At 38.6% G+C, this 12,137-nt stretch overlaps 1 protein-coding gene across 1 annotated transcript in view; it reads right to left on the reverse strand.

Moving 5' to 3' along the window:
• Window positions 1-931: 931 nt before the first annotated feature.
• The window catches only part of LOC133982215 (neural-cadherin-like), an 89,311-nt gene continuing 78,105 nt past the window's right edge, over window positions 932-12,137 (reverse strand). Inside the window, exons 31-33 of the mRNA XM_062421171.1 lie at window positions 8,590-8,840; window positions 2,127-2,281; window positions 932-1,498 (exon numbers count right to left, since the gene is read on the reverse strand). Of these exons, the coding sequence (XP_062277155.1) occupies window positions 932-1,498; window positions 2,127-2,281; window positions 8,590-8,840 (973 nt within the window). The remainder of the gene's footprint in view (window positions 1,499-2,126; window positions 2,282-8,589; window positions 8,841-12,137) is intronic.

The following is a 12,137-nucleotide window of genomic DNA, read 5'->3' on the forward strand; positions in this document are numbered from 1 at the left end:
AGTATGGTGTAGGGCAGCCTGTTGGGACCCCCCATGCTTTTGAGTTCACGATGGAGACTCCCAGAAGCTCAGGTCAGAAGGCTACAGGCTCTGGACATGAATGATTAATCCTGAAATTGACTTTGTTCTTCCCATCAGAGCCTCTTGTTGCTGGTAATACTTGGCTGAACAAGACACGAACAGCTGTTTCAGTTTATTTCTGTCATGAATTCTGTCCTTCTAATCACTGCCAGGAATGAAGGTAGACACATGAAGTGGAAAAATACAGGATTATTCATATGTAGATAATAAGAAAGACATCTTGCTTTGCTTTGTGTCTGCTGAGAATTTTGACTGAAAAAAGAACAACAAAACCCCAGCCTGACCAACATTTGATGATGAAAGTTGGCTTGAACTTCAAAAACGGGAGATTTGATGATTACTAATGTGAACTTGTGTTTGAACAAGATCAAGCTCGAACTATTATCAAAGATATTCATTTATTTTAAAAGGACATAGATAATACAAATGAAACAAAATCATTTTGTCACATAAACGATCTGATGAATCATTAAAAGCAAGAAGAATCCCAGCCCGTTCTCTCATAGGAAATTCATTTGCCTTCTTACTTGCAGACATTACTCTTATGAGTTTTATGATATGAATAGTTTTGACACAGGGAGCTTTCAAAAGTGCTTTCTGTGGAGTAAATACTGTACAGTGCAATGCCAAGTAAACAATACATCACATCTGTTCATTCATTTTATATCAAAGAACTTAAATGTTCAAAGTTTCATCAATACAGTACATTTATAGCAGACTTCACATAGACCCTGGGCAGCCTCCCAGTCTCAAAGTATTTCACATTTAATTATCTCCCTTTGGAATTCCACCACCACCCTCTGATTAGTGTTGCTTTTTTGCAACCTTCAGTTCTGTTTCTCCGAGTGCCTCACCCACTCTTCTCACAGTTCAGCTGCCCTCTGCTCTCCTTCAGTTTGTCTCTTTGGCCCTCCGGGGTCTTGGAGTCTCCTCTCAAATCGCTAAGCACAGCTCGGAGGGTTTTGAACCTGTCCAGCCGGCTGCTCTGGCCCCCCTGAAGCCTGACTTCTGAACCCTGAGATGCACTGAGGGAGCTTAGGGAGCGCACCGCTGCCAGGCCACGTTCCTTTCCAGAGGGACGGCGTGGTGTGGTCATGGTACCGAGATCCCCTGGGTGCTCCATGTCCCTGATGACCTCACACAGGTAGCGGGCCAAGTCCTGGCTGGAGAAGGACAAAGATTTCTGGGAGCGGCGGAAGGTCAGAGGGGACGGCAGGGTTTCAGTCTCTGAGGGGGGGATGGCCAGACGCAGGGCGATGGCTGCGCTGCCGTTCCCATTAGACATCCCCTTCTTGTTGTTGTCCTGGGGAAGCTTAGTCTGCGGGTAGGAGATGATGCTTTGTGGATAGCTGTATCGAAGTGACTGTGCCGGGCTAGGCTGGAGGGAGCGCTGCAGCTCCACCATATTAAAGGCATTCTGAGAAAAAGGCCAACACAGAGAAAGGCAAGAAATGAAACGGGGAGGGAGGACAGTAGAGACGAAAAGAGAACGTTTTTTTCTTCCTCCCATGTTATCTTTTTAGGAATTTAAGAGATAATTAGAAACAACATTGCCTCATGACACCAATCTGTGCCTAGAGCAGTGTAGCTCAGCTAATGCGTCTGCTAGCAAATGGACCCCTTTCCTCAGACGAAGATCCAACATGTAGGAAGAGATGTTGGCAACAACACCATTGATTAGCCAAGTAATTAATTATCTGATTGCAAAAGGAGGCGAACAGCTATTACCAACACTATTAAAATAAAGGCATTAATGGCTATTGCTGTCTACTTGCTTAATTTCAGTTAATTGACTAACATTCCCATATCTCCAGGGAACTAGAATGGTGTTTGTTGGTTCCTTGAAATGAAAACCAAATAGGCTAATCAAATGCTACTCCTTATTGTCCTTTCTTATGTTATATTTTACCCTACATCTTGTTTTATATGTCCTGTTTATAGTATGTATATAATATTTAAAATACACAACCATGTGTTTAGAGCTCCATTTACTTTCCCTGCCTGTCTAAATACGAGCATGTGTGTTTTGTCCTCCAGTGTCATACCTGGTCCTGCTCCCCTCCACCCTCCTCGTCGTAGTTGAGCACATTTTCTCGGATGTCCTCCCACTCGCCATGGTGCGCAGACACATGGTACACACCCTCCTTTAGGCCCTTGTGTCTCCGCCAGCAGGAGTATAGAAACAGGCCCAGCATCAACACTGAGGGGTGCCAGAGAGCAGGTTAACACAGCGGTAGCCCTCTCACATAATTAAACTGAGACTCTGTGCTGAAAAACATATCTTGGGGTGTAAATGCAATTGACATTGTGAGCGGAAAGTAATGATAGAAACACTGGAATATCAGTAAATACTACACTGGTTATGTGAATACATGTATTTTTCATAAAATGTAGTATAACACCCAACATCCTTCTACATAAACAGGTAAAGAAGACAAATAATATTTGACTATCGATTGATTTTGAATTTCATTGATTTGTGCATTAAAGTCTATTAATTCCAGTGAATGTACAGTGAAGACATACTAATAGAACATACATGAAAGCAGAGGCACCACCTTTCCAAATATTTTCTTTGATGTTGCCTCTCTGTTTCCTGTCTTATCAAAGACCGCAGTTCCTTGGAAACCTATTAACTGAATTTGTACTCCTCCCAGCTTAAACTCAAAGCCTCAGTGGTTCGTCTGAATGTGGAGAGAGGAATGCTGCTGGAGCCAAAAGCAAAGGTCCTAAAGCATACACATCAATCACAGCTATTGTGTGCTGAATTATACAACATGCTGGACTGACCTTTAAAGTCCATTAATCTCAACCAATATTTTTCTCCCATCTGCCATCCCTCTTTCTCTTTTTCCCGTCTTTGCTATCTGTTTTTACTAGTTCACACTTGACTCTTTCTTTTTTATCTCTATTATTCTTTTTTTTTTCTTTCCTCATTGGAACTTCCCTTTGTCTCCCTTCCCTCGTTAAGTCTCTCAGTGTTCCTATTTTTCAGTCCCTCTCTGGCCTCTGTCTGGCCTCAGCTTTTATCTCACACACTAGATGGAATCCATTTCAACTGGAATAGTTTATATGGTGCGTGCTAAGTATCAGTTTAATTGGAAATCTTCTGAGAAATGCGGCGTAATCACATTAGTCTGGATTTTTAAAGTAATTGCTTCGAAAGAGAATAATGCACCAACAGCTCTTTGGGGTCACACTAACAGGCAGGTATTCTTAAACAAAGACAGAACAACAACTCCCCGAGAGCTTATCTCCACCAAAAGAAAGTGTTATCTCAATTAAAAATCATCATCTCTATTTATTCATCACCTGGAATATCATCTTTATATTCTGCTCTCATATCAGATAGAAAAAAAGGGATTGGAGGCTTCCCCCCTCAATCTTTAGCCAGCCACCCTCAGTATGGGGTGGAGAAAAAGAGATCTGTATTGATCGACTGACCCAACTCCTTCACCGCTGCGCTGGAGAACTTCACTGAAAACACCAGAATCTCGATGAGGCCTGGCGCAAATGAGATGCCAGCCCTCCCTCTCACCTCCAGAATTACCTGCAGGCCTACACTCACCTCAACCCTCAACATGACCTGAGCTAATATTAAATACATCTCTGTGGGGTGGCAGTTCAATACACACAGTGCAGAGGGGCCAAAGCACAACGCCTTGACCACAAACGCACACAATTAGACACAGGTTCATACACAACATACACACACAGGTTGCCTGTGCCTTGCACTAACTCAAGCTGGTAGTGGCTGCAGGGGTGTGTGTGTGTGTGCGTGGGTGTGCAGTGGTGTGAAGCTACGCTCCGGTGAGATCAATATCACTCAGGGTAGAGAACAAACATCACAGTCATTCATCAATCCATAATGCTGCTGCCTCTTTGGCCTCTAAGCGTTACTATGAACAGGGTATTATGATGTTAGCCTGGACTGAACTGTGCATTATGAATGAGCATCGAGTAAACAGCTAGGTACAACACAGCTTGATCAAATCACTTAACTCTTTCGCTGTGGTTCCAGTTTGAGGTTAATGAGGAGAAATGAACAATGAGACAGAATGAAACATCAATGGAAAGTTGGGGAAGAGAAAACTGACCAATGAGAAGAAGGAAATGAGACAGGTGAGAGATGGTGAAGAGTTGGGGGGGAAAATCATTTATTTATAAATCCTTCAGGGAATAAAAAGTACAGGCACTTTACATGATCACTTGGCATCCAAATCCCATATGAGAAGCTATTTTCTTCTGTTCTTGAAAAACAAAATGTCAGATTTGATGCTGGACTAATGAGGCTTGGTTTGACATCAGCTCATCTGGCACTGTCAATATACAGCAGCACAAACTGAACTCAAATTCTGATTGGTCTGTGGTGGCTTATGTAAAGCTTAATAATGGATGATCATTTTAAGTTTTAATGATGCTCTGCCTCAACAATAATAGATTGAGGCAGAGAAGGAGTCCCCCTTTAATTTAACACTCAGCTAGCAGTCTTTCCTAGTGCAGAGTGTGCAGAGTGTGAGTGTGTATTTATGGTAGTGGTTCCTGTGGTGATGAGGGTCATCATTAAACAAGTATACTGTATAACCAGCTGTTCATTAAATCCGACCACTGGATTCATTTTATGTCTAGGTCTATCCAGGAGGACTGATCATAAGGTAAGACCAGTTCTTCATTAGTTCAAGACAATATTTTGAATTTTTTTTTTTAAACTTTATTACATTGTTTTCCTTAAGATGTGACCTCCATTCTAAATTATATTAGCAAACAGTCTATGATTCTTGTGGAGATGAAAAGTTTGAGCCTTGAATATACATGCCTCATCAGCAACAGTGGGCAAGCTACTTCAAATGAACTGCATCTTCATTTCGCATGTGAGCAACACATGAATTTTTATAATTGATGACAAGGCCACACTTTGCCATCTTTGAATTCATTATCAAATATTGAAGACCCGCTTTATACGTTTCACTCTAAAGTGTCAGAATAACTGATGTGCCAATACAAGCCACATACCCTGGAGGGAATGTTGAGTCAGTTATAGAGGTAGGGACAGTGTATTGAATTGCCCAAGCATTTTATAAGCCTTTCTCTGACAGAAAGACTCATAAACAGCAATGTGGCCCTACAGAGGGTAGTGAGTAACAACATGCAAGCCACTCATGCACTCACACACATACACATCTGTCTCTCTGTCTTTGTGAGGAACAGAAAAAAACACATTTCCTTAGCTAAAATTAATTTAGCCATGAATTAAAGGGATAGTTGGTTATTCTTTTCTTGTTTCGACACAAGTGTGGTGTGTTGTGTAGAGAGCCAGTGCATAAATATTTAAAAAGCCCCTACTGGGAGCAGATGCGGTTAGTTATTGAATCTTGAACCTACTAGAATTTAACAAGCTTATGACACCATCAACCATGCATTTTTATTAGACTGTTAACATGAATGGGTTGGTGTTACTTGACTGGTTTAGGTCTAGAGCTGAAACAATTATTCAATGAATCGATTTGCTGATCAGAAGAAAATGAATCTGCAACTATGTAAGGATTTGCAGCTGTTTAAAAAAACATTACACTGTTAATTGAATAGTTTGATATTTGGACAGCTATTAGAAACACAAACAGTTTGAAAATGTCACCAAAGGCAGTTTAATAATCAGGACTTCATTCTGACATTTTGTAAACTTAAATGATTAATAAATTGATTAACTGAAACAGATAATATAGTAATTAGTTGAAGCTCTATTCAATTCTTATCTTTAAAACATAAATGTTTCAGTTGGTCCTGACAATTTACTTCTTTACCTAGAAATATTGTGTGTGGTGTTCCTCAGGGTTCAACTATTGGCCCTTTTCAGTTTGCAAGATAGATGTTCTACTTTTTGGATCCCTGAACTCTCCAAATATGTCAAATCATCTTGGCATTTTGACTCTGAATCAACATTTAATTAATTTCTTGCTTTTATAAAAGGGAAAGGTTCAGGTGTGCTTTTTTCAACTAAGAAATATATCCAAAATATTTTCCAAGTACTACATACCTGGTAAATATCAAAGTTCAACAGCTCAGCTCTCAACAGGTACTAGAAAAGACCACATAACCCTTATCTTATACTTATTGATTTTTAGATTCTTCTCCTCACCTAAAAAGCAGTCAATGGTTGGGCTCCGGTATACTTTTTCTAAACTTATGACCCTTTATATGTCAGAAAGCAGCCTTAGATCATCTGATAAGTTACATTCTTCAAAGGGAGACCAAGCTTTCAGCGAAGACCCTCAAACTTTGCAACAGTTTCCAACACCCAGGGCATGCCAGTTCAGTCACAACTTTTAAGTATTTTTTTCTGAAAATCTTTGTCTACGCTAAACAAGTAAGTAAACAACAATCATATCATTGTATGAACTCTTTGTATTCATATTACTCCCTTAATCTGGTGTTCTAATTAATAATTTATAGTCTGAATTGTTAAATGACACCCTTACATCCTATAACAGAATAAAAAACAAATAAACCCATACAAGCTTGAGCCTGACACAATGAATAAAGTATGAGTGAATTAATTAATTTGCTGTTAAAATTTGACCTGATTTGATAAACACTTGAACAATTAGATTAAAAAACAAGATATTTTGATTAACATATCTGCTATTCATCACATCTCTGTGGCCCACTTGTAATTTCATATTTGTCAGGATTTATCATTTGTAAAGTGCCAATGTGCAGGCTACACCCACATCACCTCCTGCTGACTCTTTAATCTGCTGACTGCATGTTCTCCAAATCTGAACTGTGACAGAGTGAGACTGTAGTTAACTTTAAATTTAGACACTAGATAAGTAATTAATGATTGTTAATTTATTTTTCAAGTATCTCAACAAAAAATGATTTAATAGAGGAGGATCCTGAGTGAGTTTGAAAGCCACATTCTCACAAAAATAACCATATGCATAACAATAAAGGGTAGGCAAGAGGCTCTTCAATGATGGGCTTAAATGCTATCACATTATGGACTGAAGATTTAGTTAGCTTGCTGGATATGTATTATATTATGGGATTTGTTAGCATTTAATTTGATTACATTAACCCCTTTCAGAAGAAGTTTTCTTTAGTTAACCAATTTGATGAATTTTGAAGTTATCTAACAAACTGAAACTACCTTAAAACAAAGTTGTTCCATGTGACATGATATCAGCAAAATTTGCTTAAAAATGATAAACAAGTTTAAATGTGTAATTTAGGTTGTGAATATACAGCATTATAAAGGAGTGAGTATTTTATAATAAGCATTATGAATGAATGAAAGCATGCCAACTGGAGAACAACATTATGCTCCAGCTGGCATGCTTTCATACCTTACAATGTATACTAGTGGTGTCCAACAAACAAAATGATCTACCTCATATTGTTAAGTTTTGAGAGAATGCACATAAAAGACTGTTTGCTGTTATGGATGGTTAACATGGTTTTGCATGCTGTATTGTGGCACAAAATGTTTTTGGGACTCACCAACCTTGTTTTTTTTTCTTTCATGCTGCTTGCTACCAGATCTCTGAACATGGGAATGTTGGCCCATATATTTCCATTTATGAATATTACTATCAAAGAGTAACTCACAACACTTGTGCCAAATCCAAACTATACCCAAAGTCTAAGATGGGTCTGATTCTGATGACTAACCGTAATACAGGAACTAACCGTAATGCTCTAAATGACTCAGAATTCATCCCAGAATGAACCTTGATTGAACTCGAAAAGTAAAGGAGAACAAAACAGTTATAACTTGGGAGTGTTTTCCTGGTGTGTGTGATTACTGATTATGGCTTCAAACACTGTACACCACACTTGTGCACAATATGGGCACATTTAGGTTGGCTTGGGGAAAAAGAAATGTACAAAGAAATGTAGAAGGAATGAAAAAAATACACCAGGGGAGTAAAATGAGTGGATGGTGGGATATAAAATAAGTTGGGCAGATAAAAAGTAAGGCTGAGAGTGAAATTGACTTTGGAAGTCAGAGCGTAACATTGGAATAGACAGGGGAGACAGAAGTGATGAGAAATATAGAAAAACACATAAGGTTTCCAGAATCTCTAGGGACTTTTACAGCTTCCCTGTGAATCACAAATTAAGACATACAATAGTTTCCCTTCCATTGCAGATATTTGTTTCATGTTTCCTCCAACCTTCCATGGAGGAATCACATCCTGGCATAACTCAAGAGATCAATACAGCTACAAGATATGTGTATGAATAGATTTCACAGAACCAAACAGGGATGGCAAACAAATAAAACAGAGGATGTTACAGATAACACCAAACATAATGCAAGAATTACACCATGAAGATGAGAACAGAGACAAAAACAGACATACAGCAAGATGAAAAGCAATGCATCCAACATAAAAAAAGAATGAAACTGGCAAACAAAAACATACAACAGACATTATGAGACATCAGAGGAGAGGGTGATGTTGTGTTACCACAGATAATAGATCACATATTCCATATAGCTACCTAGAAAGGCCAAGACACAGATGGTGATGGCAAACATGGAGCTGAGGCTGAGGCTGTTGCTGTCCTCGTTATGAAACATGGCGAGTGACACCTCACAGTGTCGTCCCCGGTAGCCCTCGCTGCAGTGGCACGAGTAGCGGGAAGGAGAGTGAGCCACACATGTGCCATGGCGGCACGGCCGGCTTGCGCACAGTGTGTAGACACACACTTTGCCCAAGGAGCTCTCTTTGGTCATGTGGCCTGGAGGGCACCTGTGCAGAGAAGAGACAGGTGACTATAGTGTGAAGCAAAGACAAGAAACACTTGGGAGCCTGTCAGATAAAAAGAACACGGAATTCTGTAGAACCATGAAACTTAAGCTGACAGTGTAAAAATAAATCCTTCTGGAGTTGCACCCCTTATATCAGATACGAAGATATGCTCCTTGACGGTTACACAGTGTCGACTGTGCTATAACTGCAAAAAAAAAAAAAGACAGAAAAAGGATCTGAGAAACTAAGACTGGCTTTGCAATTGTAGTCCCTTAGTATATTTGTACAAAATATCCCCCCTATATCGTATCATTCAACCCTGCTCCTTGCTTTTCTCAATGCTTCGTATCCTCAGGCATGCTGCAATCACGGAATATGGATATCCAACGGTAGTGAAAAGTCACACACTGTTTCTGAGTCTTGTAATCACAGCCAGAAGACATAGTGGTCCTGCAGAGTTTAAAGGGGCAGCAGATCCCCTGACAGTCACTGCTGTTATGCACTGTTCTCTCAGGTTGACATACTATTACAAATACAGTGTAACAGGACTGAACTCAGCCTAGCTGCAATCTGGTGGACACTTTTATTCCAAGTGTGTTACAGGAAACTCTGACACTATATTTGCTATGCAGTTAGTATGATATCTGTTAAGATAGCAGTGTTTGCTTCATGTGCATCTATTTTAGACATGATGAGGACAAACTTTCATTAAAGGGTTTATACATCGTGACTAATCACTACATTAGTCAATAAACTGTCCTTTACAGACCAGTTAGAGGTCAATAATGGGAACAACTTTAGGATTGCAAGTTCTCAATGTTGAAGAATCATTAATGAAGATCCATGGGTTTTCTTGATGAGCTAAAAACCTAGCAAGGTGGAGGATAAAATACTGACCACATGGACTTTTCACAACCTGGCAACCCAGAAGTTGTTCACATTAATGGCTTATAACCAATCTAAAAAGCATTACACTGTATTAACCATTAATAAAGCCATTATTTACAGCTTATAAACCCTTTATTGTGTGTCTTTTTATGAAATGGTATCAAAATTACTGACTTTAAAATAGTTTAATCATTGCAAACACTGCAATGGTGGACCAAAGAATCATATACAAATTAGTACATTATTTGCCTATTTTACTTTACATTTTAGATGTGTTTGACATTTTGATTGAATTGGTTTAATTAGTTTAGTGTTATGCTGTTTTTTAAATTATTGTTGGTTGGTACTCCCAATGTAAAACACTGCAGAGCTGCATTTTGTGTATGAATGCACTAACAATAAAGGTATTATTATTATTATTATCATTGTGACTTGGTTACTTGGTTGTCCGGTTGTGTGGCCAATGCACCTGCAATTTGCCACAGATGAATTGTCTTCATTTGAGCTTTTTTGTTTCATGTTACACTTAAAACTATGAATGACCTGAGAGCCATGTGAGAAAAAAAATCTGGTGGTCCATTTTCTAAGTCTGATCTGAATTATTTTCTCTCCTGTGTTAATGACTTAAGAACAGGTGAAAAGATTTTGCCAGCATAATCTTTCTAAGTTCCTTATTTTTTTCAAACAGGTGAAAAAACCAAACATTTTAACAGGATCATTTTTTTAATTTCCTTTTTTCACTGGCATGTCTTTTATTTAGCTAGAAATGTATTTTAATTAGCACTAATTTGCCATTAGTGTTAGCTGCAGTGACATTAACTATTAGCTGGCTAGCTAGAGGCTAATTAACCAACAGCTACAACTAAGGTTAAGTTGACTGCATAGTCAATGTTAGTTTACTGTAATGTTAGTCATGGTAACAGGGACACCTCACACCTAAGAGTTGGATGTTACCAATAAAGAAAAAAAACCACGATGAGTGGGACATTTGGACATTTGTTAAAGGAATGGATCATTTTGTCCATTTAATGATAGCTATACACAATATTATAGGCTCTTTGGACACATTTTGATTTTGGCCATTTAAATTAGAATATTTATTATTCATATTCATGATATTGAATTGGGTGCTAATAGAATATTAGTCAAATTGAACCACTCCTCATTTTTATGGGGAGCCCTTGGAAACCCCTCAAGGACCGCTGGGGGTGCCCAACCACCACTTCAAGAACCAATGACTAAGACCAATGTAAACCACCCTGGAGGCCAGTCAGCTCATTTTTGTCAATATTCCATAGAAAAGTTCAACATCTGACTTTTCCATCCTTAAGATGTACGTTACATCAGTGAAGGAGGAGGGCATGTTAGGTTAATAAGCGTTGTTTATTTATTAAAAAAAGAAGCAAACAAACAAACAAACAAACAAACAAAAACCAGCAACTATGACTCTGTAGGATGCTGTCTTGTTTCATAGAGGACAGAATAAGACCTCAACACTGTAGAGGAGAAATAAGACCTCCACACTGTACGGGACAAATTAGACCCTGATCAGCTGTGTGTAAGTTATTATAAAATATGGCCCAAGCTATCCAAGCATATTGGAGCAGTGAGCTAAACTTGATATTGTTGGTGGGTGAAAGTGCTCAGAGAGAAAATAAGAATGTATTGTTATTCTTGCCTCATGAATAATTTCATGCAAAATACTGTAATGATTCGACGATGTGCAGTGCATTAAAAAGACCCAATTTCAGCTCACTTTTTCAATACATTATAATTATGCTTCTCTCTTTAAGTAGTAGATTTCCCCCCTCCCCTTCATGTTATACTTTTAGACCCTTCCCTTTGTTTGCCACGATATACGATATAAGATTTTGCAGATTGGAGTAGTCATTTCATTTGAATGAATTATTCTTTCTCTTCAAAATATATATAGGAAAAATACAGGGTGCACAACTCGAGGGCCCAAGCAAAAATGAAGGTTCCATTGTTGGTTGAATACCTGAACCTGTTAGGATGTGACAAGTTTCCACCTATTCAATATTGTGTCAGAGTTGTGCCAATATTTTGATATAATCAGGCAATTACACATCCTGACTAATTTCACTGTCTGCAATCTCCTGCAAATAAAATATAACACAATTGTATGCCTATGATTTTGAAAACAGTGTAAGTGGTGTGTGCTTCAAAATCCTAACACTCCATGACTTAACACAGGGATGTCTTCAGTATACAAGAGTTAGTTTTTTTCCCTGAAATGTCTGTTGCTTAACAAAGGTTTCTCATGGTCAAATAATTTGCAGCACATACTATCGACACCTGGTTTGCTGTTTCAAACTTTGCAGTGTGCAGTGTTTTTGATCAATTCTATATTGCATTTTGTTTTATTAAAATTAAATGTTTCTGAATTGA

Source organism: Scomber scombrus, chromosome 6, assembly GCF_963691925.1.
Source record: "Scomber scombrus chromosome 6, fScoSco1.1, whole genome shotgun sequence".
Lineage (NCBI taxonomy): Eukaryota > Metazoa > Chordata > Actinopteri > Scombriformes > Scombridae > Scomber > Scomber scombrus.